This window comes from Solenopsis invicta, chromosome 16 (assembly GCF_016802725.1).
Source record: "Solenopsis invicta isolate M01_SB chromosome 16, UNIL_Sinv_3.0, whole genome shotgun sequence".
Classification (NCBI taxonomy): domain Eukaryota; kingdom Metazoa; phylum Arthropoda; class Insecta; order Hymenoptera; family Formicidae; genus Solenopsis; species Solenopsis invicta.
This window is the reverse complement of record NC_052679.1, coordinates 6,563,012-6,590,547: the sequence shown is the minus strand read 5'-3', so window position 1 is coordinate 6,590,547 and position 27,536 is coordinate 6,563,012. Positions and strand designations below refer to the sequence as shown.

At 41.0% G+C, this 27,536-nt stretch overlaps 2 protein-coding genes and 1 long non-coding RNA gene across 10 annotated transcripts; 2 read left to right on the top strand and 1 right to left on the bottom strand.

The window, feature by feature from the left end:
* Window positions 1-590: 590 nt before the first annotated feature.
* Window positions 591-14,919, top strand: LOC105204846 (RE1-silencing transcription factor B). Of its 3 annotated transcripts, none has more exons than XM_026137267.2 (7): window positions 591-881; window positions 5,140-5,484; window positions 5,887-6,033; window positions 6,198-6,352; window positions 6,540-6,821; window positions 7,026-7,266; window positions 7,423-14,919. In XM_026137267.2, exons 2-7 carry the CDS (start codon window positions 5,140-5,142, stop codon window positions 7,681-7,683), a joined length of 1,431 nt encoding a protein of 476 aa, XP_025993052.1. In that variant the 5' UTR covers window positions 591-881; the 3' UTR covers window positions 7,684-14,919. The 3 variants fall into 3 exon arrangements, with proteins under 3 accessions (XP_025993052.1, XP_025993050.1, XP_025993051.1); XM_026137265.2 differs by having other exon boundaries at window positions 595-881; window positions 6,540-6,827; XM_026137266.2 differs by lacking the exon at window positions 591-881 and adding an exon at window positions 2,777-3,150 and having other exon boundaries at window positions 6,540-6,827.
* LOC120359740 lies at window positions 13,471-22,012 on the bottom strand. Of its 5 annotated transcripts, none has more exons than XR_005576527.1 (5): window positions 21,794-22,012; window positions 21,472-21,649; window positions 16,567-17,758; window positions 15,124-16,478; window positions 13,471-15,046 (listed from the first exon to the last, which is right to left on the bottom strand). It is a non-coding gene; the product is annotated as an uncharacterized LOC120359740 (long non-coding RNA). The 5 variants fall into 5 exon arrangements; XR_005576529.1 differs by having other exon boundaries at window positions 15,124-16,794; window positions 16,914-17,758; XR_005576526.1 differs by having other exon boundaries at window positions 15,124-17,322; window positions 17,604-17,758.
* On the top strand, window positions 16,174-27,237 carry LOC105204845. 2 transcript variants are annotated; one of them, XM_011174080.3, is made up of 13 exons: window positions 16,174-16,393; window positions 18,028-18,865; window positions 19,065-20,161; window positions 21,027-21,185; window positions 22,011-22,200; window positions 22,810-22,939; window positions 24,017-24,256; window positions 24,731-24,943; window positions 25,085-25,506; window positions 25,682-25,921; window positions 26,232-26,434; window positions 26,521-26,562; window positions 26,708-27,237. In XM_011174080.3, exons 2-13 carry the CDS (start codon window positions 18,140-18,142, stop codon window positions 26,844-26,846), a joined length of 3,801 nt encoding a protein of 1,266 aa, XP_011172382.2. In that variant the 5' UTR covers window positions 16,174-16,393; window positions 18,028-18,139; the 3' UTR covers window positions 26,847-27,237. The 2 variants fall into 2 exon arrangements, with proteins under 2 accessions (XP_011172382.2, XP_039314502.1); XM_039458568.1 differs by lacking the exon at window positions 16,174-16,393 and adding an exon at window positions 17,562-17,673.
* Window positions 27,238-27,536: the final 299 nt, after the last annotated feature.

The following is a 27,536-nucleotide window of genomic DNA, read 5'->3' as shown; positions in this document are numbered from 1 at the left end:
TAATTTATTTAACCTAACTTAACCTAAACAGCGCATCATTAAATGTGTTTCACAAATAATTAAAAATCGTTCGCTCGGAATAGCATTTCTTTCTCGACTTTTGATGATGAGAACAAATGTCACACGTCATTCAATGGCTGCATAATAATTACGAGTGATAAAAGGTACATACGCGATCATGGATATAATCCCACGGGATAAAATGGAAAACTATATCGAAAAATAAAAACGAGACAAATAAGTCAAGGCGGAATCCTGGAATTACGTGAAACTAGAAGACGGAAATGTATCGCATTTTTAACCTGTTTTAACCCCATTATTATCGTCGCGTCGGGCCGATCGTCGCGACGTGGCGCCTCGCGGAACTACCAGGGTTAGAGGGCCGAAGGCGATTGGTCGAGGCGGAAGGCTGTCGCAGCGCCGCGAATGCGCGCGGCTGCGGCGGACCGCGCGTTCAATTTCACGGCGAGCTTATCGGCTGCGCGGGAAACGCGGAGAAAAATCGCCGGGAAAACGAGGAGGCGCCGCGGGTCGGCACGCGGCCGCGGACGGGTCGTCGTCGTCGTTAACGTACGACGCGCGGCGACCCGGGCCGCGTTTTCCTCTCGCACGCTCGGTGGAAAAGGCGACACTCGCGCGCCGCGACCGCGAAGAGCGGCGGCGGCGGCGCGCGGCCTCCCGTCGCGGCGCCCCGCGGATTTTTCCTGGACCCGCGCGCGAGATTTTATTCTGCGCATGGAAAGCAATTTTGCCCAATCATAAATAGGGCTATTGTGGGGGGATGGTTGTATGCCCGTGGCGCATTTCATACATCCGAGTGTAATGGTAACCAGATAGAGAGGCGCCGCGCGCGGGGACCATCGGCCGGCGTTAACCACCCGGTAAATATCAAAAATTAGAGTCTTACGTCGCGGAACGCGGGTGACTCGCGCCACGCGAAAGATCCTCGACTATCGCACGCGGTCACCCGCGATCCAAACGTCTCCTCTGCTCTCCTCTCCTTGGTCCCCACATTAACGGCGTTCCTCGCGCTCCTGTTCCCGCCTTATTACGTGGTCCGCGATCTCTCTCCGGCGGTCCTTTCCACACGTTTCGCCTCGCGTCGCGTCTGTCCCTCGCGTCATCCCCGCTGGAAAACGTGCGATCACCCCCTTTTTTTCCTCTCCTCTCTTTCTTTCTCTCTCTCGCTCTCGCTCACGCGGCGTGACGTGCCGAACGTGACGTGTGTCAATGGTGCACAGTGGTGTACGCGAGTGCGAGACACGGCTCCCGACCTCATGCCACGTCGCGTAGCCACGGATATTCGCGTAGTCGTGTCTGTGCGTGTGTTGCTTGCTTGCGTGCGTGCGCGCGCGCGCGCGCACACGTTCGCTCGGTCGAGTGATCTGTGACGTCAGTGGTCCGATCGGTTGTCACCTGTCAAGCCGATGCCGACGTGTCTCTCCCCTTACCCCCGCTGCCCCTGGTCGTCCCACTCCCTCCCTTTAGCCTCCTCCTTCTCCTCCTCAACCTCCCGTCGCCCTCTTGCTCTTCCACCGTTCAACTATCTCTGTCGCCACCCCCCTCGATACAACCCGTGGACGCAATCCGATCCGCACCGTTCCTCTCCTTCCCGCAAGCATTCTCCTCGTTCCCTCTCGATTCAACTCGCGCGATCACCCTGTCCTCTTATCCCGCTTCCTCCACCCACTCCCTTCCCCCTCGCCCTTTCCCTCAGAGGGATTTTCTCCCTTCTTCCGCGCCCGCCCTCGCTCGTTTCCTCCTCTTCCTCATTGTACCAGCTTCCATCCTCAACCCTCTCTCGTTCCGTCTCGCTCTCTTCAGCGGCTATGCCAATGGCGTGTGATCTCAGCCCTTTTTTTCGCGGTCAGCCTACGATTCCTCGCAGGAGTCACGTCGCACCCCCCTAACGAGAGTCTCTCGTCGCTTAGCTGGGCGACTGTTTTACGGGGAGAAGCAATTGAGGGATGATGGAGTCTCGAGCGTAATTGGAGCTCCGCACGTGGAGCTCTTTCGGAGATCTTTCGGTTTTTCCTGTCCCACGTTGGCTACGCCGCTGATCGGAATCGCGCGTATCCGACCCTTTTCCGTCTCTCTTTCTCTCTCTCTCTTTCTCCCTTTGCGTTCCCTTGCGATTCTCTCCCGCCGCCCCTTTCCACCCTTCCCCGGCAACGGCGGCAGCAGCAGCTTATTCATCCTGGTCGCCTCTCTGCCGGCCCGAAAACCGAAGCCGAGGCTTCGCAGCTCGAGCGCGACCACCACCACTACTACCACCACCATCAGAAGCAGCAGCAGCGGCAACAGCAGCAGCAACGGCGGCGGTGGCAGCAGCAGCAGCAGCAGCATCATCATCACCACCGGCACCGGCAATCCCACCCCACTCACCATTCGCCCATCCACCCCTCGATATAACCCCGCGCACTCCATCCGCCGCGACGACCGCAGACACAAAAACAATAACAAATCGATTCGCGGCAGCGATGGGGGCGGGGAAGAGGGGCAAGGGGTCAGCGCGAGGGGTAGGACGACTGCTGAGGCCCCCGGCGCGATGTGAGGGAGAGGGCACGCGCGCGCGCGCGAAAGAGAGATAAAGAGAAGGAGAAAGAGAGAGAAAGCGCGAAGCCGCTGGGGGGTGATGAGGAGGAACGTTCTCCCCTCGGCGGTGGTACTCCTCCTCCTCGTCCCCCCGTCCCCCGTATCTCTTTCCCTCTTTCTGGATATTGTATAGAGAACGTTATGCTAAAGTATGCATGCACGAGGGTCGGTCCAATGGTCAGGAATCTCGCGAGTTCGTTCGCTCTACAGCGGCACGTATCCGGACCCGTTTGCCCGTTTCTTCTCGGTTTTGGTACTCGCGGATCGCGGCGACATCACGTTCTTTCTTCGACGTTACCTTCGTTGTCCCCCGGCATCCGTTATCGTCACCACCACCATCACCACCACCACCTCGTCTTTTTCGAGCGTCGCCGAACATCGTAATCGTCATGTGTGTAACGATGTGGCGGCGGGCGGTGCTGAGCCGCTACCACGCGCGTGAACCTTCATTCGATCGGTAAGGTGGAGATCGGCCCGGCCCGGCCTTGCGGCGACGAGAGGGAGCACTGGCGGGGGATGATTCCAGCGTAATGACGATCGGCCCGAATTGTTGCGGTAGGCCACCATCGGGGCGCTTCCCCCTACCTCCTCCAAGGAGAAGGGGGAATCTCCTTGATATTCTTGCCATTTTCGCGCGACCCTCCTGCTCTCGCTTGAGACGCGATCTTTTCGCTCATTTCTCTCTCTTTCCCTTTCTCTCTCATGACACCTTCTTCCACGTTCGTCGAGTGACTTTGAAAAATGCGATATCGACGAATCGGAATTCGCTCATGCACCTTACCACCCTGTATCCTCGAACTGCTGCACATGTACCTGTAAAAGAATTTTAATTTTGAACAAAATTAATTAGTGGACCAGTTAGCGAGGACGGAATTATGGGGACAGAATGCGTAAGAGTGGATTGTCGATTTTCTGCTAGAATCTGTATTTGATTTGCAGGAGTGGTTCCACTCACTAAATCTCTGGCGAATACACGTGGATGGAACCGGCTCCATTTACCTCCTATCAAAATGAGAGAAAGAGAGAGAGAGAGACAAATGTTTTCTTAGGATGTCCTATCTATAGTATTTCGAAACATCGAGTACTTCGTTTCACATTAATTTTCTGACTGATACGTTAGATTACAAACATATATTTCTAAGTTTTATCTTTGCCCTCATTCTGCCAGGTAGATGGCTTATGATCGCGCGAGTAAGAACTTGTAAATCCGCGAGCTCCACATTTAAGGAAATACAGATCGAACATTGAGCTATTTTGGTTCTCGAGCAGTAGAAATTCGCGTAGAAACTACATTGCGAAAGCATATTCCGTAAAGAGAAATAAAATGAAATATTTTAGGACGAGAGAAGTTCCGATAACGGAACGTCCCGATTCCACACATTTTTAGAGGGAGTTGCTAAGAATGGGAAGTGAATTCCTCGAGGATAGAATTTTAGGAAGATAATCTTTCATTGCGTGGCACCTTCTCTCGCATCGTTATCTCCGCTCCGAGAAACGTTCGACCTCGTAACTCGAGATCGAATTGTTGCTGATACTCTGTTGCCCGAGTTCTCTTGACGAATTTTTCAAATATGCCTCGTTCTAATCCTTCACGCACAAACACTTTCTCTATCTCTTTCTCTCTCTCGGGAAAGTATAATGTAACATAATTATGGTCCAGGACGAACATAATAAATCGGATCGGCATCGATTAGACATCTATTAGTTTTCTATATGTTTGTACAAGAGATATATTAACAAAGTAAGCGTCATAGCATTATTTGCAAATAGACTTGATTGATACGTATTTAAACGTGTTCCTTAACGATTTAATTAAATGCACGCGGGGCTCGACAGAAAGAGTTACATATAAATGATTTTATATATAAGTAGCAAATATACTCGGCACGCTTGAAAATTGCACGTAAGTATTGATTCGAGGGCCACCACTAATCTCTCTCTCTTCTCGCCCCCTACCCTTCACCCTTTTTATACCCGTGCAGTCCATACAAACATAATGAGGCTGGAGTACTGTTTCCAAGCGATTCGTTCTTTTTATTAGGTTCAGGATAGATATTTCTAGTTTTATATTCTCTCAAAATTCCCCCTACACATAATCATTGACAATCTAATAATATTAAGGCAATTTTAAAAAAATAAAAAGTTTCTTAAATTTACTTCTCATGTGAAATTTATATAAAATCTATTAAAAAAAAAAAAAAGATTTGAAAAACGATAGACTTATCTGATTTTAATCGCAAACCCTCAGATTCCACTGAAACGATACAGTTAAAAAATATGTAGTGAATAAAAATAGTATTCGAATGTCACTTTTGGAGATTGTACGATTCGAAGGAAAGATCTCGCTACATAATATTTTTATCGGAAAGCGTTTTACGTGCACATTGGCTAAAACGTTTTGTGCAGATTTTTTTTCATAGAGTATTCAAAGCAAACGAGTATGTGTTTGTGTACGAGTATTTTTTTTACTCGCTGCAAAACGGATTTAGACGCCGAACCGATCTCACGAATCTCACCAACGGACAATCGTGGCGTACGTTGCAGATGGAATATGGGATCTGGAGTCTTCACGTCGCGGGTGAACTTTGGGGTGACCCGCGTCTCGCCCGAAGGCATCCGATTCTGCCTTCCGGCGCGACGCAGATCCTGCCAAGAGCTGCGTTCGCCCTGAGCGCTCTGCACCGGCCCGACATGCTGCCGCTGCCGTTGACGGCAGCGGGGCCGCCCTACGTTCCGATGGAGCTGATAACGAAACCAGCCTCGGTCGCATCCACCAACGCCGAAGACGCCGAGGATGCGGAGAGGAGCACGAACGGCGAAGATGAAGATTCTCAGCAGCGCGACGACAACGAAAGTAACATCGAACAGGCTGATCAAAACGAAAATCAGGTAAGATCATCATGTTATCCAACACGATATTAATGTCCATTTCCAATAATGTAAATTAACTTTAAACTCGATTTAACTTTATTTTCTTCTTGTTCTAAGAATTAACGAAAGATAAAAAATAAAATCGAAATTAAAATCTAATTAATCTACATTGATAGAAATGGAAATAAGCCGATAAATTCTTCGACGCTTAAAGCTAATAAGTCTTTGAATTAAGCTCTTATCGAGCAAAGATAAAGAGAGAAGTGTTAATATAAAGATAATTTATAAGTTGTGAAATTTCTGATCAAAGTATGGAAATCTGAAATTTAAGTTTATTAATTTTCAATTAATTGTAAATTCATCAAAAAATTTTTTTAATTACGAATCTGGGGTATCTTGTCTTTTACATGTACCGATCAGACTTGCGTGCCAAACGAAAGTAACGACAACGAAGATGCCGGTGACGAGAGCGATACTGGTAGCACCAACAGTTCACATCGATCGGCGAACAACAATCTATCAATCGCGAAGCTTCCCGATCCGATGTCATGCCTGGCTCTCGACAAGGTCGGTCCGCGTCATAGTTTCCTACATGTCCCAATGTATTAGCATTTAATTACTTGGCATTCTACGAATCTGAAACCGATTCATCGATGAGTATTAGCATAATATGTATTCGTCCGCGTATTTTATATAGTCGATATTATTAATATTTGACTATTGATATTCAGGAAGGAACTCCCGTTCTCAACGGTTGGGTACTGGGTGCTTACACAGCGATGCTGGGCAGACTGTCTGCCGCCACTGCGGCACTGGAAGCAACGGAAGTTCCCAATATTCCCTCCGATAGTGATTCTGAGAGCGAGCATTCATCCTATACTGAAAAGTACATAGAATTAATAGAGTTTAACATAGTCAAGTTATGATTACACTTGGCTACTCTTAAAGAGTTCGTTTTCTCTAGAAAGACTCAATTTCATAAAACTCAAGTTCATAAAATTTGCTTTAAAATCGCGACGCTGCATCATCATTATTATATCAGTGTTCATCACGATAATTTCACGTGGTTTAAGATCGAGAGGCAGCAGTCCGAACGTGAGCAGCGTTCATCGCGGCTACTCGTGCGGCTCTTGCGACGTAGTGGCACCGACGAGACCGGCCCTAAGGAAGCACATAGCCGATTGCCATCCCGCTCTGTCCGGCGCGGAGACTGGGGAGACCAAGAGGTGTCCGTCCACGGGCTGTGACTTCACGACGAGCAGCAGGTGCGAGATGGAGACCCACGTGGCGGCGCATGTAGCCCAGGGGATGACGCCCACGGGGAAGAAACGCTCGCTGGCCTTGCAACGCGTCAGGTATAGGTACTCGAACAATTTTATATAACTAATTATATCTAATCTGTGTTCTATCAAAAAAGAGATCTTCCCGAATTTTTTATGCTTATTATATAATAAAATTCTTATCACACAAATCACATAAAATAAATTGGCAATAAAAGAGAAAAAAATTTTTTTTAATATCGTCGCATTCTTTCAACTACTGTTTCACCTTGTTGCCAGGTACGAAAGGGAAGAATATCGATGCTCACTGTGCTCGTATGCGTGCACGATCGAGAAGGCATTTCAAAGACATCTGCGAGCGCACGCGAGAGGCTCCGCGCCGGAGACTAGGGTGAGCTGCGCCGTTTGCGGTGCCGACCGATCGTCCGAAGTCGACCTCAACAGGCACATGCGAAGGCATCGCGACGACCGATACTTCTGCTGTGATATCTGTATTTTCCGCACAGTGCAACTGAAGAAGGTAATGAAATATTACTAACAAATTTCTTTTCAAATCTATTAACCAAATTTTTAGATACTTCAGCAAAATCGTTTTTTTTTTCCTATACATGCATGGAGACAAAGATTAAGAATTAACGATATTAGTTACATCGGCATGTCTCGGTGTCTTTTACAGCTGATACAGCATCGTCGCATGCACACGGGTGAGAAGCCGCATCTGTGCCCACACTGCGCCTACCGAAGCGCACGTCGCGACAATCTACGCAGTCACGTACGACGAGTGCACAAAAAGGAGAACCTCTATTGCGATACCTTCAGCCCGCGCGGCATGCTGATAACCCCCTCGCTGTTGGCCTCCTCGAGGGACACTACTGACGTCGACCTGGTACAGAGCCCGGCATCCTCGCCGTCTTCAAATCCGGACGCGACCAACTAGCGAAAACGAAGAACGAAGAGAAGAGCAACGGCCCCGAGAGATCTGCGAAAAAAGAAATCTGGGACTCGCCTGTCCTTTATACGTCCTCATTTTGTCAATACTGCGATCTAGATATATTAGAATTCACAGGAAGGCTTGTACAAGTGCTGAACTTGGCAGACAAACGAAGAAAAATTGCATTCGAGTGAAAATTAAATCCAAGTTCGAGGAAAATTGGTAACTATTTACTATTCATAATTTCATGATAAAAACGACTTAAGAAGTAAGCTAGAAGTAGAGTTAAAGTAATTTACGAATACGACGTGAATGGAGAAATAAAGTCAATCTGAGGAGAATGGATTGTTTCCCAAATCAGCATCGGCAAGACTTCCCCCTTTTTAGACATTAGGAAACGTATAGATTATTGCATGCGAATGTCGATAATTTAATGTAACCTTTGAATTCTAACAAGATCTTGTATTAGCTATGTAAACGTCCAAATGTTACATTACGTAGCCGATTCGACGAAGTAATGACGATCGGTAGACCGTCCGTTCGCGTCATTCGATGATGATGAACGGAGAAAGCTGCAAAATGGTGCTAGAATCGTAGATTGGACTATGGAGAAAGACTGAAAGTAGAAACGAATTCACGGCGCGACGTGACGTCCATCTCTTTTACGCTCTTCCCGCACTGACCGCCGTGACTAAAAAAAAAAAAGAAAAAATGAAATTACAATTCAGCAAAGTTTAAGACTGCAACTCTGTACCGGGGATTCTCGTGCTAATTGTGACGTTTCATTGTTTCTCATTAACTATTTGGTCGTTAATTAATTACCGACGCCTACATCGTTAGTTTCAATCTTTTTAAAATTTTTCTTTGCTTCTCATTTGAATTTTTCAAGTATGATTTGATCTCGATTCTTATTTTGCCAATGCTCGTTTTAATCCCATGACCTAGTATTCAATTCCGAGATGAAAACTTTATTTTTAGTACCGTATATGGGCAAACACAACGATCAATATATTTGAGTACTTGAACAGATTCGAGCAAGAGCTCGCAATAGTCGCTAGCTATATATCGAGGCGGATGCTCGGAGACTCGATCGAATCAGGCCAACGGTTAATGAGATCAATAAAAGCACCGAGTCACGGCACGACGATGTCGCGAGGACCCCGGCCGGGATGGAAAGGTGCTATTTTATGAAGATTCGTTTTAACGTTACGTGTCTAGTATATAGTTCGCTCGCGCTGCATGAATTGCCACGCTATAAGTGTAATTGTTAAGTACTTGTTAACACGAATCATATTGTTATCGTTACCTGAGTTATCGCTATCGTTTCCATTCGTACTATTACGGACTAAATAATGCAAGTACGATTATGATTACGCAAGTATTATAACGACAGATAGACAGTGTATCGCGTAACGTCTGATGAAGTCTAACACGTTTTATTTTGCAGACGATGACGTTCGAGACATCTTCATAGAACCGCTACATCTTTGTACTCGTCTTTAAATTATAAAATCATCTTTAATCATGTACATCATATTTAAATTATAAAACTCGCTTTATACGACATATAGCACTTTTTTCTAAAAAAAAAAGCACTATTGTTATCTTCTGCAAAATTTAAGCTCGTTGGACGCGTTTATTCGCTATCGATACATATGTTTTGAGTACGTTTCTCTCTTTAGGATCCAAAACCCGATCCCCGATCGCTTGCTCGTGTGAGGGGGAGAAGGCAAACAAGATCGATTGTATAACGGAAATATGTGTCAATTTTTAATCTATCATACAAATACGTTGTAGTCGGTAAACGATTCTTAACGGCGTCTCACGTCAAGTGGCACGAGAAGACGACACATACGCCACGATGATTCGTCGTCTCTCGAGAATGACATTCTCGCGGAGAGAGAATATCGTTTCACTATATAGACGCTATAGCCATTACTATACAATACTATGCTAAACTACAAGGTATACGATGATATGCGAAGTCGAAGCTGCACGGCGTAAGGTTTCACTCCCCCGGCACATTTTAACGCTTCATATTTGAACGCATTTGCCGCACGTTAAGCAAGTCTTTTTTTTTCCAAGTTGAATTTATTATTCGTTGTCACCTAGTCATTTTGCAACTGAATTCTTTCAGCTCATTATCATGCGTTATCATTACCGGTATTATCTTCGCTAAAAGTATCGCGAGTAATCATAGTTCATTCCGTGCCAAGTAGCATAAATTTTGAAATAAGCCACAATTACGAGCGAATGTGATTTAGATTTTAATTAATTATATTACATAATTATATATATATATTAAATATTAAATTATATTTTATCTTTTAGGTATACGGATGACTATAGTAGTCAAGATAATTACGATTATGCGTGGAAGTTGGTAAAAAAAAAAGAGGAAAAAAGAAAAACGTTTATTCCGGATTATATAACGATGTAGGCCCGTTCATCTGAAAGCAGAACATGGTTTAACATATACCGGGTGTGCGCATAATTCACTCGACCATGCCGAACGAAAATCATGAGTTATACATGCTGGTGTACGTGCTATTTTGCCTTTGATACATATATGTCGGAATATTTTGTATTCGTAAAACGCATTTACGGTGGTGCGGCACTGCACGATGCAACGGGTTTCTCAATGCGACTTTTTATATGCATGATTTTACACAAAGCGCTACCTTGACTGCTGAAGGGGACGACTTATACTTTTTCCATTTCTTCCGCGCACTATCTACAAGTCGTTTCGATGATACGCCGAGCGCGCATTAGCACATTCAGAATATTTGTATCACGAAATAGTTCATCGCGACGCGCACGGTTTACGTATCCGTCACGAAGGAGGTTTCTTGTTAATTACACGTCCGCAATTAGCGTGACTGGCTCCGTCCGCCGTTAGTATTTACTTGGAGTAATTGTTTATTTTTTTATTTTGGTCAAAAGTAATAGCACAACTTGAACTAAGCGTTCCGTATACGTCGTACGTCAGGAAAACTGTCGCGAGGAATCTATATATGTAATAGAGATAAAAGTTCCGACGACGAGGGATTTGCGAAATCGACGCGCGAGATATTTCGCGCGGTTGACACACGCGGTTTTGCGGCACGAGTTTCTCGTAGTTCGCGAGAGAACGTTAGTTTTCCCGATGAGCGTGCGCGCCTAACGAGAACACCTCATTTTAACGTATCGTCCGAGCGATCAGTCTCAGGTGCTACCGAGATTTATTCGCGTTATTATAATTACGAGCTCATAACTGATAAGCAGCGGCGCCGTGCCGACGTTACGAACAAAAAAAAAAAAAAATAAAGTGCGTGCCAAAGTGACCCCCGATTATAAGGGGATGAACGATGTTCTACGGAAGGGGGATACGCGAGGGATGTAAGCCGCTTCGGATGTGAAACGGGCGATCAGACTTTTTCGCTTACAGAAAATCACGCGACTCGTACTTCTTACGTACCAAACTGAATCTTTGGCCTTCGTTTAATTTACTGACTGAAGAAAGAGAAAAGATACTTTTTGACTCAAAACTCGAGGTACAATTAAGTACACAAAGTATTTTCGATAAGTATAACAGAGGCATGATTCTTTAATTAAGTAGAAATACAATTTCAAAGTTTTACAATATATTTTAGAAATTTTGTCTTTTATAAGTTCTTTTTCCTCTTCTAGGAGATCTCAAGATCAAGTTTCGCGTACGCAGGGATTTCAGTCTGATCGTCCGCTTCTGCGTTCGTTGCGAGCGTGAACTAGTTGTTACAATCTTTTAACTGTTGAATTTTTGCTGTAGCAGTAAGTGTCTTAACGTATACCTTATATAAACTACACGATAATATATTCTATATTAATGTTTCTTAGATTTAAATCTAACATACCGGACGGACGTGGCTGCGACGAGTGTTGTCGTTCGCGCTCTTTTAAATACGAATTGAACTGCTCTCTTAAGTGCTCATTCCTGGAATCTGCGAAACAAAAGCAACTCAGTTATTTGTTACGTCATCGCGAGATCTTATCGGCGTTGCGAGGATAAAGAATAGGTCAAGTGTTTCAATGCAAAGATATTGATGACAATGTGCTTACTCGGAATTGGTGACAATTGTAGAAAGTGAAGCATTCCGAACGCGGAACTTGGCAGGATTTTTATTTGTATTTGTGACTGATTATAATTTATCGCATTATTTCGGTTGTAGAAAAAATTAGACGACACTGAAGCATAAAATGTTTGGGCATTAATAGGCTTTCTTATTCAATACGAAAGTTGCGGGGCGACGAAAAATTCGTCGAGGAACGTCCGGCCGGTCGTCTTAAAAATTAATACAATCTAAATGTGATAATATATTTGCTATTAAATTACGACATAACGATTACATTATAATTAACTAACACTGCGCGAAAAACGTACGAAGAACAAAGAGAGATAAGCAATTTTAAGAGTCCGTAATACTGAACGATGGTGACGTTACGAGGGTGATCTGAATATTCGCACTACGACATTCTTTCTGCAAGATATTGATCGGCTGAGCGAGTACAAAACGATTAGAGAATCGACGTTGTCGAAATCTGATCGAAATTAATACGAAACTAGAGAGAGATGTGTAATTTTTATAGATTAATTCTTTGCGCTGATTCATTCCTTTTTAACCATCATTGCTCTTTGTGTCAAATCTTATTGTTAAGTTTCTGAGATAACCGAGAGTACAAACGATACTCTGTAATAAACGAATAATAAGATTAATAATTATTTAAGCCAAGAAAAAAAATATCTTATAAAGTGTATTTGTATTATTCTAAATTTTTCCTGGATTATATTTATATTAATTTGTCTTGTGTCCTGATAATGTGTTTTTATCTACACATTAATTAACTTTGACTTTACCCGTCTCAAGCGTAAAGAATTAAAAATGAACAAATTACGTCACCCTTGCTGACTCCCGCTGGAATTCGAATAAAAGTGCGAAGCTGCGTTTTGCTTGCCAAAAAATTTAAAGACTCTTGCGCTCTACGCATAATATATACACACAAATATATAATTATATAAATGTACATGTATGTGTGTGAGTGTGCCTAAAGAATTTTTCCTCGGATTAATCTCTTAAACTTTCTATGTCATTGTCTTTATCTCTCTCTCTTTCTCTCTCTCTGTCTCTTTATCCTATGCTCTCGAATCACATGTTGCAGTCGTAAACGATTTCGAAGAACTATTATTGTAGTTCGACGATATCGAATTACATGGCAGATTCACGATGCCTCGTATCCGTCGCCACGTGACCGGATTAATTATTAAAATCATCTTATTACAATATACATAATGTCAATTTTTCATTTTTCATTTGAACGCTTCGCCTGCGCTAAGACTGTAATAATCTGTAATATTCGTATTACAGAGTTGAAAGCCATATTTCGCGAGTTTGACAACGTAAAAATTTGTTATTCTTTTCTCCACAAGTATATTTATCAAGATAATTAGAATTTCTAGCAGAAATCGGAATATTTTTTTATTTGCAAAATAGATTGGTACGGGGTGTCAAAAAGCTATTATTAATTTGGATAAAAGCAAAGAGAGGAGATTGAATCGTTTATCTCAGCCCTTACTCGATAAGTTTCGCAAAATTCGTTTGTTTACCTCTCTGTCAATTAAGAATGCAACAGTATGTTATATTACAAAAAATATTTCGTTGTACATGGACCAAATGTCTCACATTATAAAAAATAAGCGAGGAACTAAGCATGACACTGCTCAATTAATTGAAAATAATTAGGATGATGTAATTTGATCCTCTATAGGCAGTCAAAATTGTATGTATAAATGTAGAAACGATGTTACACGCCTGTTGATTTCCGTCATAAAAATTTTGCGCAAAATTGCGTTATCGGTTGAGGGCTGGTCGCATTGTTTAACGATTGTCTCTCTGTGTTCCAACATAATAGTAGATATTCCGTCGATCGTTCCTCTTTATAAACACGAAAAAAAAAAAAATAATAACTGCGCAGCCGCTACGCAACGCACGCACTCGCGATTCCAATTTGATAGACCGCGAGCGATCTCACTCTTTTCTGCAAAGTATACGAAAGTAAACGCGCGTTCCAATTTTTGCCTCGAACCCTCGGAAAAAAAAGAAGGCAAGAAAATCAGAGGCACTTCACACCAAATGTTCGCCTACGAACTCGCGCTTGAATATTTTTTTACGATTTTATGGCCTAAGCATTTGGCGCCACGCCGAAAACGTAGGTACTCTTTACGGGTTTGCGCGACTCGAATCGATCGCGGTAAATTAATCTTATGACGGTAAGGGGAATTATATAATATATAAAAAGCGAGTCGCTCCGCGGGAATATAATTTCCTCGTGTGATTCACGATAGTGAATGCCGATGATCTTGGAAATCGTCGCGTGTTGTTCCCAAAAGTACAGCTTTCCAGTAAATGTCTTTAATTTTTTGTTTTTCTAAAATTATGTTAATTTTCTCTCCATTTATTCTTATTTCAGTCTAATCTTTTTGATTTCTCTTTTTCAACTATTGTAGCAGATGTAATTTTTATCGTTAAAGTTAATGGAAACTTATCTGTTACGTGCTCCATATTCATCAACTATTTTGCGAATTGCTAATAGTTTTTAAGTCTGTGATGCAACATTGTATCGCATCATTAAATCTTCCCAAGGGACCATCGGCAATCATCGAATCGTTTCATCACGCGTTTTTACGTATACGACTGCTGGAACGTGTGTGCGTGCATGCGTGCGTATCTGCTTATCTGTAACGATCAATCTTAAGGAACTAATTAACGAATAAATAGTTAAACTTGTCGTCACCATTGTGATTTAAGATAGTAGATATACCCGCGCAAGTCGCTCGACAGTGCAGGTGCAACTGATGATGCTTCGTTCAAGTATTACAAAATTTTTTTAAACAAGTTAATTTAGTAAAATCAACTAACGGAACATCGTAAGCAAAGTGACAGTGGTGCTCGTGTAATCGTGCACAAAATAAATTGCCATTTAAAGAATAGAACTTATATTTTTATAAGTAAAATATTATTTAACTTAAGCGTATATATAAATTAGTATTTTCTTTATATTCTGTTCTGATATCAATTTCGTTGTATTTTTTAAAGTTCTGTAGCGATACGTTGTGCAGTTTGCACCTGCATGGAGGACTCTCGCCGGGGAAACGTTTACCTGTTTGTATAGCCAAAGTCGTCATTTGTCTTTGGCATGATAAAAATCTTAATAAAGGTTTCATTAAAATATTCTTCGTAGAACAATATCTCTCCTTGTCCACTCTCCTTGTTCTATTGAATTTCCATATATTTCGCGTGACGGTTGCTATTTCTTTTTCCTTTAATTAAAGTTGAGGTAATTCGCGACACTGGATCTGTAAATTGTATTAACGTTATTAGTAAAATAAATAAGACAATTTGAGATTATGGACAGTGAAACTAAATTAAATACTTGATCACGTGAACTAATGCATCAAAACTTTCGAAGGCACTTTAACTAACGAAGGCTGTCGTCAAAAAGAAATCTAATTGTTTTGTATAATTCTCAATTTGGGGTTCCAAGACTACATCCAAGACTGAATGGGACCTTCTATGTCTATTTTAATAATTAGTAAATTTTTGTTTTCTACATTGTACGACTTTGTAAACAGTTTGTCTACAAAGCGAATAACACATTCCACGTGCAGTTGCATTGGTAACCGTTGCAATTGGTGCCCACGATGGCGTTGGCCTGCTCCCCTTCTCCGATTCCTTCCCACCGCCGAGAATAGGTGACGGAGGCTACGAAGAGTGGAGTCGCGTCAGTGCATAGGCACGAGCTGTGCCGTCGAGTGGATGACGACGCCGTCGCTCAGCTGCTCTTTTATCTTATCGTTTTTCACGTCGTTTTTTTTTTATCTTCACGGACGCAAACTTCGGCAGTTCTACGTGAAAATCAGACCCGGGCCCCAGCGTAAAACGCAATTTAGCGTCCCGAGGCTCGAGCATCCTAAAAATATACTTCGACGATGTCGCGCTCCACGAGGAGAAAGGAGACGGCTTGCGCTCACAAACTGTGAAATCAACGGTCCGCTCATGCTGTGCTTATGTGTGCGCGCGCTGGAGCACGCGCGCGCGTCTTTCTCCGCTTGTTGCCGCGCGCGCAAAGTGTCTCTTTAACTCATGAATGCTCTCGGCTAGCGCGTACTGGGCTCTTGTTTCTCGTGAAAACTCCCTTTTCCGCTGAAATTAAAATTCATATTAAAAAAAAAAAAAAAAACGGCGAATGTACATTACATAAAAATAATAACTGACATTAAATATCATGCGCATTCTATTTTAGAAAAAGAGATTCGTTTTTATAAAATTCATAAAAAGTTTCTAATTTTATCGCACTTTCCATGATTCATTTGCGCTAATACGCGGAATTCGCATAAGACACAAACGGGAAAACTTGCAAATAATGTGTGTACTTATGTGCGCGAGTGAGTGCACGAATAATGAGTCACGTGCTAATGAAAAGGAATAGTGAACCCACGTCGTGGGCGGAATACAGATGAATGATTGGGAAATAGATCATGGATCCCTAGCCGTTTCTCTTGTTAAAGATTCTTGTTAAAAAAAAAAAAAAAAGAAATAACATGCTGTGATTTTAAATAATAGACTATCTACAAGTAAACGGGAGCAGTGAGTCGAGAAACGGAAGAGCCGGATGAAGGGACAACCGTTACCACGGCGACGAGGTAGGTTTTTGACCTATGTCGCTAACGGGCAAACAGCGGATTCGTAATTTCCACGCTGATTCCGCAAAGACGATTGTGCACCGTTCTGAAAAAAAAAGAAAAAGAAAAAGAAATACTGCAATCGTATATTTAATATTTATTTTAACCGTACAATACGCTATCACAAGACGTACATTACCCAAAGAATCTGCAATTCTTATTTTTATTCTGTCAAGCTAACTCCGTGAATTCGTACACGCACACGAAAAGCGTAGACGTCGCAAACTTCTTCGGCGAAGCGCGAAAGCGAACGTCTGTTTTGAAAGCAAACAGGTGTTTTTGACGTGATAATAATTAATGGCAATGTGCGCGAACTGTCGGTGAGGCGTTCGCGAGCCCCATTGTGCTGCCCATATGACGCACTATTAATTATACATCAATGTGATACTTATTTCTAGGTGTTTCATAACGCGCTGTCTCAAATAGACCGGCATGTATCATACAAATGTAATTTTGTGTAATCATATAATTAATTACCCACCTAAATTGTCACAATAACTGCGTTCTACGATGCAGCGTAACCGGTTGTTGAATAAAAGTTTCCTTGATGCTTGGAAAATTATCGATTTATTGGTATTTCGGATATTATCGGGTCATCATTAGAGCTCGTTACTTTAATCGACCGTCCATTGCTTCAATACTGCTCTGTTTGAAATTATTTCCTTATCTCAAAGAAGCTTCAACCTGTTAGAAGATAAGGAGCTTATCGTTTATACCGTAGACCTAACGAGCGGCACGAAAAGTTGATAGATCTGATGAACGTGTGAGTTAATCGTGAATCATGATTTTCTTTGGAACAAGCGCGTCGGATACCGCTTCTTTACAATAATAAATTCCTTTCAACTGCGTTTCTCTGCATCTTCCTCTGCAATCTTTTTCTTTCTTCTGTCCTTAAAATAAATATTACGAAAAAGAAAGTTTTCACTCCATTCGTATTTCAAAGAGAGACAGAAAAAGTAAATAAATAGTACATATAACAAGATCGCATAAAACTATAGTATTTTAGATTTCACTAATTCAAATTATTTGGAGAATACGATTGTTGTATTTTTCGCGTAAGCGTATAATTCATTTGAAGTGTAACTGAAGGTGATGAGCGCAAGATGCGATAATGGCCGATGTCTGGCGCAAAATTAAAGTACAGATGTGGAACAATGGATGTGATACTCACTCGCTGGTCAGTTGGAATAGCCGGAAACTATGGGCGTCGGTATCGGCTTTCGGAACGATGACTCACCCTGGTACAATTCATAATTTCCTTTCCGTTTGTGTCGCTCGTTTGTTTTGTCACGCGCTCGGTGCGGAGAAATAACAATTTGATTACTCCTGAAAACGAATAATGGGCGCGAAGCGATTAATAGCGGTCATAAGAAAACACACGTTTCATTTGAGAAGCTCTAGAAAGCGTCTAGTCTCTTAAAGAACTAAAGTTCCTGATAAGAAAAGCAGAAATTAAAAAATGTAAAAAGTACCATAATAATCTGTTAAAATTACTCGCTTTTAGTGCTAACGACTGGACTATTGAACCTAACTATTACCACATTTCTTTAAATATACTTAGGTGATAAATTGCAAAAAAAAATTGTCGGTTTTAGATCACATCAATTTGAACAGCGAAAAGTCAGAGGGTTCGTTATTTGTTTCAATGGATTGACATTGGAGACTGCCTATAGAATTATTGCGCTGTGAAAGGGATCAATCTCCACGATGGAGGTAAAACCGATACCAAAGCCGCGATCGGTAGTAACAGAAAGCAAACCGATACCGGCGCCCCGAAGACTCTTGCCGACGACCACCTCGCCGTCGACTCATTCCAGTAGTCCGACCAGTGAATCCAGCCAGTCTGAGAAGAGCGACGACTTAAGATCAAGCGGCAGTATCACCAACGAGAGTACTCCACGTAGCAACCACGAGTTCTTCCGCAGCCTCAGTACGAGCTCGCGCCAACTGAAGGACGAGCTCTCGGAGAAGATGACAGTGAAAGGACGCGCCGTTATCTCTAGCACGCGGAACGCTAGCATTCGATTGGAGAAGTCGGTGAAGAATCTGTTGACTCGGCGGCTGTCGTCTTTGAATCAGGACGACGTGGTCGGCCAGGGCGGCGTCCAGAAAAAGATCAAAGATCCGGTCGAGGAGGACAGATGCGTGTCCATGCCGGCCGACAACATCTTCAGCAGCATCTCGTTTTATAGTCCTCTGAGCGGCAATCTGAAGAGCATGAAGAACGAGGAGGATCTATCCACCGGCGGCAAGCACAGTCCGCCACCTCCGGTGTATCCGCCACCCCCGCTTCCGGACGAATCTATCTACGACGAGTTGCAGTCCGTCACATCAGGAAGCAGCGGCCGATACGACACACTCAGTTCTACTGTGTCCGACAAGATCGAACGAGACTTCCCTGACTTCAACGTCCTCAACTTTGCGCGAAATCAGGTAAAGTGTCGTCCTATATGTATCGCCTCACTCTCTTCTCTCGTGACTCTGCAATAAAATATTACTATTGTTATTCTAACGTTATTTTCGATATTATTCGATATTGAATCGTTTTTGCCTTTAAACGTTGAAAAAATTAAGATGCTTGTACAAATAAGGATTGTCTCGTTTGATCAGTAAGCAAACCTTCTTTAAACAGACTAGTGACTCCGACCAAAGTCTAAACTTGTCCGACGTTAATGTGAGTCTATCGCAAGACAAGTCTGAAATCTCGGCGAAGAGGCTGTCGAGATCGGACTCTTGGACCTTTTACGACGCCACACCAAGCACGAAAGTTGCTGAGAACGTCGATGAAGTGGACAGGATATCCAGTGTAGAAGAGGGAAGCTTGGAAAAATCCTTCGAGAAGAAAATCTCGCCGATAGATCGAACCTCTTGCGCGTCCTTCGAAAGCCAAGCTTCCATCCAAAATTCTCTCTACGAGAATCTGTCGCCGCCGAAAGTCGATAGTAGTCGGCAACAACCGATAACGATTCTCTCGGACGCTAGAGTGCAGAGCAGCAAGTCTGTACTCTTCGAGTTTGATCCGTTTGCGAGGACGTCCGAGAACGAGAACGTCTACAGCAATTACGAGAATAACGATCTGATGCTGCTGGAAACCTTGTTGGCTACCAACGATTCGCCCAATAGCGCCGACAGCACGCTGGAATTTCGCGAGAGCGCCGAGGAGGAGCAGGAGGACGAAGACTTGGTGCATCCTGGCATCAATTTGACACCTCCAGAGCCACCCAAGAGATTTGATTCCCTTCCTAAGAATGAGTATGACGTGGCGGAAGGTGTGGAACAACCCGATAGGATCCAAACCTCGGGTAAAAATCCACCTCTCCTGCCGAAGCTGGCGCACTTGGTGACGAAAAAGCAGCCCGCGGTTCCTCCCAGAAAACCTTCCGCGAAGGCTCCTGCGCTTCCTCAACCAAATGCAAGTGCGACTGTGACAACGACAACAAAGACACTTGCCAATAACGGCGAGGAAAGTGTTACTAGTCCGTCGTTGACATCGAGGCATACCGAGGACCATCGCAAAGTGAGCGTGATACAAAAGTTGAAGAAACTGCGATCGGAATCTACAGTGAACGCCATCAAGCCTAATGTGATCAGTTTTGTTAAGAGTGGTAGTAAACTATTATCCAGGAATCGCGAGCACATCGGTGAGTCCGGTTCGAGGTCGCTACAAATGGAGAGGCCGAAGGTGAATGTTCCGCACAATCCGGTCACACACAGAGGAATAGTGTATAGGTAAGAGACAATGTGAAATTACACGTGAAATCTATTTCACGAGTCTTTTTTTACAAAGCTAGTAAATCAAGAGATCATTGAGATCAGAGAGATCATTGGTTAATGTCTTTCTAACAATTCAATGAAACTTTTGATTTAAAAAAATTATGTCATTAAAAGTTATTAAAAATATTTTAGCAGAATTTAACCCGTTGTGGTTACACTGGGTCTAAATGACTCAAGGCCATATATAGTTATATATATATAGTTTTTGACACAAAAAAAATTTCTTCACATTATTTTACTGCTTCAACATTGATTTATGTCATTTCGTGATTTTCATTACAATTACCAACTTCAATCTTCAAAATAAATATACTTTTTGAAAAGCTCGATATAATACTATTTTTTCCTTAAAAGTATACTACTTCTGGAGTAGAACCCCGGTAATAACTTTGATTTTACTCAAAAATTAGAATTTTCAGGAATTTTTTAGTACAAAATGGCATTTTTCGAAATTTTTTTTGCTCGTGTCGTTTCAATATTAAAAAATTTAATAAAGGATACATAAACGATTTGATTACGAAGAAGAAGTCTTAAACTTCATTTTCGTAAAGGATTTGAGTCGATTCATCAAAAGGAACGCAAATGGCAACTGTTTTTTTGCGTCGGGTCAACTGGACCCAGTGTAACCATTACGTTATTTTTTGGAGGTATAACCACAACGGGTTAAAAGAAACATATTAAAAATAATTAAAAATATGAGAGCAAGATTTCAAAGATTCAACGTTTAAGCTTTCGTTTAAATTGAGCAACCGCATTGATTGGAATATTAATTAGGAATATTAATTAGAAATATTAATTAGAAATTATATTTCCTGTGAAGGCCTGGAATGGGTATCGAGAGGGCCAAGGACCTCGTGTTGAGAGCGGCAGTGTTGCTTGATCGGAAATTATCATTCTACGCTGACAAGAGCACGTCTACGCTGAAAGAGGTCGTGGAATTAGAGACAGTACACAGTATTCATCTGCTTCAGGATGTTAAGTAAGTGTGTTATTTTACTACGTAAATCCAACATATATTGCAGAATAATTGCAACGATTTTAAGCATTTTTTCGCAAATTTTTCCACAAAATTTTTTCTTCAATTGAATGATTATTCTAAAGAACTTTTATCTGATTTATTAGAATAGAAATGTGTTAACAGCAAAATTTCTTATAAAGGATAATTAAGATAACTTGCTTTTTTGCTCTCAGCTATAAATATTAGAGAATAAAATCTCGATTCAAATTCAGTAGCTTATCATTGTTCCAATAATAACGTGACTCACTCGGCATATATTTACATTGATCCAAACTCCAAGTGTTAACGCTGGGTAGACGTTCCCCCAGGGCTTACAGTGCATTCTCTCTTTCTGTCTCCTCACTCTGCGAGAGAGGTCTCAAGGTCCTCTTTGTTAAACGAGAAGAAAAGGATCTCACGAGAGAAGAACGTTTCTCGAACGTAATCTGAACGATAATTAAATTATTTATTATATATAATATATAATTTAATTATTACACAGATTGAAAAGTGAAATAAAATAATATATAATTGTATAATGTATATCGCAATTATAATCTATTACACGTAAATGCAATTCTTCCACCAACCTTTTTCTAAGTATTCGTCAACTTCTGGTGCAGCAGCATGATCGTCGTAAATGCGTAGTTTTCTTGACCTTTATATGTCAACGTGTCTAATCTGTATTTAACGCTACGTATCTTTACTTCCCTTTGACTCATCATACGATTGGTACATCGTATGTAGCTAGCTCATCAGTCGGTCGCTCGCGATTACATGATGAAGATAATTTTAAAATGTGTGTAGGACCATGGACGGTGAGACGGTGCATTGCATAGCGATTAGCGGCGCGGGCAGACCAAGTGTGCACATTTTCTACGCGAAAGGTGTCGCAGAGAGACGAATCTGGGCCCAGAGGATCCTTGAGGCGACCACGCCGATCTTCCCCACAAAGTACACCGCCGAATTCACCAGAGCAGGTTGGGCTTACTTAAAGGTATATATAAAAAGAAAGCAATGTAATAAAATCAGTGTCTTTGAACAGAAAAGTAATAAATTAATAAAATAATAATTAATACAAACTGAATATGCGAAAAGTTCTATTAACTACTGAGAGTTGATGATTAATCTTTGATATTTGTTATATGTGCCACAATTTTATAATAAATTTACTTCATTAATGTAATATAATAAATTTTCAAGCCTACCTCAGTCGTATTTTAAGGTACGTTAAACTTGATAATATAATATTTCTTCGTTAATGTATTAGAATGCTTTTTAATTAAATAAGTAACAAATAAGAAATTATTTAAGAATTATTTCAAAGTAATTTGTGATGAAACATTTACTTGACCATTATTAGCACAATATCTCACAAAATCTCAAATGCTCGCTGCTATAATAAAGCGTTTGCGTTTGCGAAAGCGGAAACCCACATGCTTTGACATGCAAATTCCTCTTCTGCGGTTTCGCCAATGTCCTGAATATTTCGCGTTTCACTGTCACTGTGATTCGCTCAGTTTCTTTCGTTATCGACGAAATTAAATGAATATAAAATATATCTTTTTCTTCACACGATTATGATGTATCTTGTGCATTCCTTTAGGAAAGTGTAACAGGTACATGGTTTCCGGCTTGGCTTCTCTTGCAACAAAGAACACTGATTTACACGAAATCCTTGGAATCTTTTCCCGTAAATTTTGAACAGGTGGATCTGCGAAAAGCGCGCTGCATTGGTAAGTTGCAACTATAAATTTGAAAAATTATAATTCAAATTATAAATATAACGCTTAATTCTCACTGTGGCTGTATTCCAATATCCACCGCTAGTAGTGAAAATCTATAGTATATGTAACGTTAATTGTAGATATAATACTGGCAGTGATTATTGGAACACGGCCAGTGTAACATAAAAATATGAAATTAATTAAAAATAGACGTAATATATAAACTGATAAAGAAAATATTTTAATAAATTACGTATTATTGTTAAATCAATTTATTCTTATTATATCTTTATTAGCTCTCATTCATGCGTAATCAATATCAACTGAATTGCCGCAGCCTCAATCACACTTGATTGATCATTGAAATTATCGTGACCTGAAATTATCGTAATTAATCTTGCGGCTGAAACGCGAAAGACATGACCTAATTACAATAATAAACGAATTCGGTTGTTGTCTTATCAGTGACTCACGACATACGAGTTACTCAATTAAAAATGTAACGCATCTTAGTCATATTTGTAGACGTGTGTCCTAATTCATTATTTTAATCATTAATATTACGTTGATATTAACCAATAATAATATTGTTCAAAAAAAGAGTTGGGTAAGTTAATATTTCTTTAAATCAAAGTTAATGGCTTAGAAAATTTAATTACGTTAAGTTGCACAGAAAAAAAAACTTAGTTAAAAGTTGAATTATATGAAAATAATTATTCTTTTACAATGCTTACAATAATAATGTAAACTAATTATAAAAACTAATAATAGTTGTAAGAATTACGTACAGATAAACATAATGGCGTTTAAAAGAAAAATTGTTAATTTAGAAAAATGTTAATAAGTTCATTTTAAAAATAACTGGTTAACTGATTTGAAATTGACTAGATAAAGTTAAAAATTATTAACTATTTAACTCTTAATATCTTAATCAATTATTTTCTAGCCAACTCTGTTGAAAAAAAAACATTCTCATTTAAAAGTAATTGATAATGGATCCTTGTTAAAATTTAAATGCCACATAATAAGAGATTCTGTCATTATCATATCACTGTTCATTAAAATTACAACATTGTGACATTGCAGTGTTGCGAGATCAAGAAGGACCGATTGCCGGATGTGGAACTGTTCCAGTGGTGGTTGTGGACGCTGGGGGTAGCGGCGCCTTGCATATCGCTACATCAGGATCCCATGAAGCTACCGCTTGGCGACACGCGCTTTATCAAGCGGCTACAAACTGCGGCCCTGCTTTAGACCAACAGCAGATTACGCAGGACAATGTGCCCGTCATCTTGGACAAATGTGTCAACTTCATCTACGCTCATGGTGATTAATGAGTCATCGTCTCGTATCTCGAACGAAAATAATTCCGTTGGATCATACATACATGTGTTCGACAATGTCCCACAACTGTTGATCATTAATTTCTCAATTTTAATGATCAATTTTTTTTTTCAAAAAAGATGAAAAAAGAAGAAAATACTTTTCACATTCCAAACTTGATTTTTTATGTGGAGAATTCCATTATGTCTTTCTTATATTCAAATTTTTGAAAAAATCGATAATAATTGGTTAATAAATTAATTAATGATTACCAGTTATGGAGACATTGTCGAACACAATTATAAGACATCCCGTGTAATATAAAATTCAAATTCGCCTTATCGCTATCATTAGAATTAATAATATTAGCGAAATATCCTAATAATTGAATTTCTCTAGAGAATTATTCTGATTGCGTCATACGCGTCTGTAAGTGATATCACATTATTCAATATCTCACAAAATCTTATCTTTCAGGCATGATGACAGAAGGTATTTATCGTCGTAGCGGGTCGAGCAGTGCCGTAGTAAAGCTATTAGAGGCTTTCAGACGAGATGCATGGGCCACGCAAATAACGCGGAATGTGTACACGGAGCACGATGTCGCTACGGTTCTTAGAAGATTTCTTCGGGATTTACCGGATCCATTATTCCCTCCCGCTATACACGACCGATTTTGCCTCGCCTCAGGTAAACGATTCATGTAAAATAAATAATATAAGATCTATACAAGATAAATACGGTGAAGACTTCTAAGACATCAATCGACAAAAAATAATTTTGAAAAAAAAAATAAAGTTGTAAAAACAAGATTCGTTTCTCTTTTTACAGAATCGACTAGCGAGGAAAATAGGGTGGCGACTTATCGGAAATTATTATCCACCCTGAATCCCATAACGTCGGCGACGCTTCGCCGGATTCTGGCGCATCTCCATGGTCTCAGTCAACAGAGCGCCAGGAATCTGATGACCGTCGAAAATCTTTCGGCGGTCTGGGGCCCGACTCTGATGCATGCCGGCGAGAACAGCGCCGAGGAGTGGAATCGGTCGGAGACCAAGGTCGTTGGTGATCTCATCAAACTGTATCCGAAACTTTATCAATTGTCTTCAGCTGACCTGGCCAAGGAAGCGAAGATGCTGGAGATTCTGGAAAAGCACCACGTGTCCAACAACGGACTGCGAGGTGCGCCTTCGGGAGACCTCAAGATCTGGATAAACATCCTGTCGCCAAATGGAGAGTGCGTCAACGTCACCGTAAGGATCTATTCTAATTCTCCGGCCTCACCGATATAACAATTCTGTATCGCGCAATATTCTTTACGGAGCACAAAACCGCAAAGACGGTTATCAAGACAATTTGTCGTTCCGCTTAAAATTCAGCTACGATATAATGTGACATTTAATTAATTTTAATCAATTAATCGATTAGATTGGGCCTCAGAAGACCGCGTTTGACGTGTGTCGAGAACTCGCCGAAAAAACCAACTTACCGTCTCATGAGCTGTGCTTAGAAGAATATACTCTGTCCGGTGCGCTAGAACGGCCGTTGCATCACAGTGAACGTGTCTTGGAAACGGTGGCGAGATGGGGATACTGGGACTCGGATGATAGGAAGGATAACACTCTCATCCTCAGGAAAGACCGCTTGTACAAGGACATCGTGCCTCTGGTGGGTATACTAAGGACAAAGCAAATGAAATTCACACAAAGTTCTTCATGTATCGCGGAGAAATTTATACAGCTTCCATGCGCACGCAAAGATTATCCTACAGCTTCTCACGATTTAAATTTATAATGGCGGGTTCAAGGCCGTACAAGGGGCGCGGGAAAAATTTTATGCGAATTAAATTGCGTGATTCCAGAGGCGAAGAGAAAGACGCGGCCCGCGCTGCGTTGCGAAAACAGGATATGATCTCATTGAAATTAATTGCGTTTCTTCTCCCACTCTCTGTCTCACTCTCTATTCCCCCTTTGTGTAGGTAAAGCCGCCTATGACGATCTCCGGTGAGCTTAAATTTGCGGACACCAGGACGAAAAACCTCAAGACTTACCTCTTCGAGTTCAGTCAGGCGAAGCTCTTTTGTTACAAGGACAAGGTGTGCTCCGTGAAACTTCACGAGTGGAAGATCGAAGATATCATTTGGTACTTGGGACACGAGCCTAAACGCAATCCACAGATGGGGTAAATATAACACAAAGTTAAACATATTACGATTTTAATAGAGCTCTTTAAAAAAATACTCACTGGATATGCGCTTTCTTTCACAGTTGGTCCATCACGTTTATCACAAAGAACAAGAAACCGACGAGGTAAAACTGTATTACCAATTTCCGTCAATAGATACATATAACAATGAGTTTGTTTCGTTTAAATTGCAATTTAAGAAATTAATACGTTTGAGAAATACATTTATAAATGTTATATCATTGGTAGTACGATTTAATTATTTTTCAGATGTAAGGACAGCCCATTTTTCGGAAATATTTTGGCAGGCACGTCCAAAGACGAGGAGTATAGATGGTTAGCGGCTATGCTCTTTGGAGAGTATCAATTAAATCTCCGGGCATCCGCGCTGAATCTTATGGATCCATGACCGACTAAAGACGATTAAATTATAAACCACTTCGTGCCTACAAAGTGATCGACAAGTGATACTTTTTTTTTCTACAAATCGCGTTACAGACTTTGAACAAATATATGTACAGTGCCGAACAAAAGAACTGACTAGCTTAATATTTTATATAAGTTTTTTTAAAACATAGTATCCTAAAAATCTGATCTCGTCTAACGTTTATGTAAATTGAATCATTCTATTACGAATCGATTAGCGTGATCAACAGAAACGTCGTAGTTACGAAACAATGATGCTGTGAAAGTCTGTCATTACAAAATAGTTAACAGTGATGTTAATTATCGTATAATATGCGACGAATTATGAAATAACATGCCATTTATAGTAAAATAAAATTAACGAGATAAAATGATGCTGTATTTTCAAATCTATTTTTAACTTAATATGTAAGGTAAACAATCTAGTGACCGGACATGTATCTATATCCAAAAACTTATACAAAATATATTTATATACAAAAACTCATCATTAATTTAAAATACTTTTTTATTATAATATTAAAATGTAATTATAATCTTGAATATTTAAAGACTACAATTAAATTTTAATACCATAATAAAAAAGCATTTGAAATTAATGAGTTTTTATGTAAGTACACCCGGATAGAAATACATACACATGTATACGTACATATGTGTGTGCTTAATAATA

Bases quoted from the DNA above. Each gene is read 5' to 3' on its own strand.
- LOC105204846 (XM_026137265.2), top strand. From the start codon at position 5,140: ATGGAATATGGGATCTGGAGTCTTCACGTCGCGGGTGAACTTTGGGGT. The intron at 6,353-6,539 runs GTACATAGAATT...ACGTGGTTTAAG, and splicing joins CATTCATCCTATACTGAAAA to ATCGAGAGGCAGCAGTCCGA. The intron at 6,828-7,025 runs GTACTCGAACAA...CCTTGTTGCCAG, and splicing joins TTGCAACGCGTCAGGTATAG to GTACGAAAGGGAAGAATATC.
- LOC105204845 (XM_011174080.3), top strand. From the start codon at position 18,140: ATGGAGGTAAAACCGATACCAAAGCCGCGATCGGTAGTAACAGAAAGC. The intron at 24,944-25,084 runs GTAAACGATTCA...CTCTTTTTACAG, and splicing joins CCGATTTTGCCTCGCCTCAG to AATCGACTAGCGAGGAAAAT. The intron at 26,563-26,707 runs GTAAAACTGTAT...ATTATTTTTCAG, and splicing joins AAGAACAAGAAACCGACGAG to ATGTAAGGACAGCCCATTTT.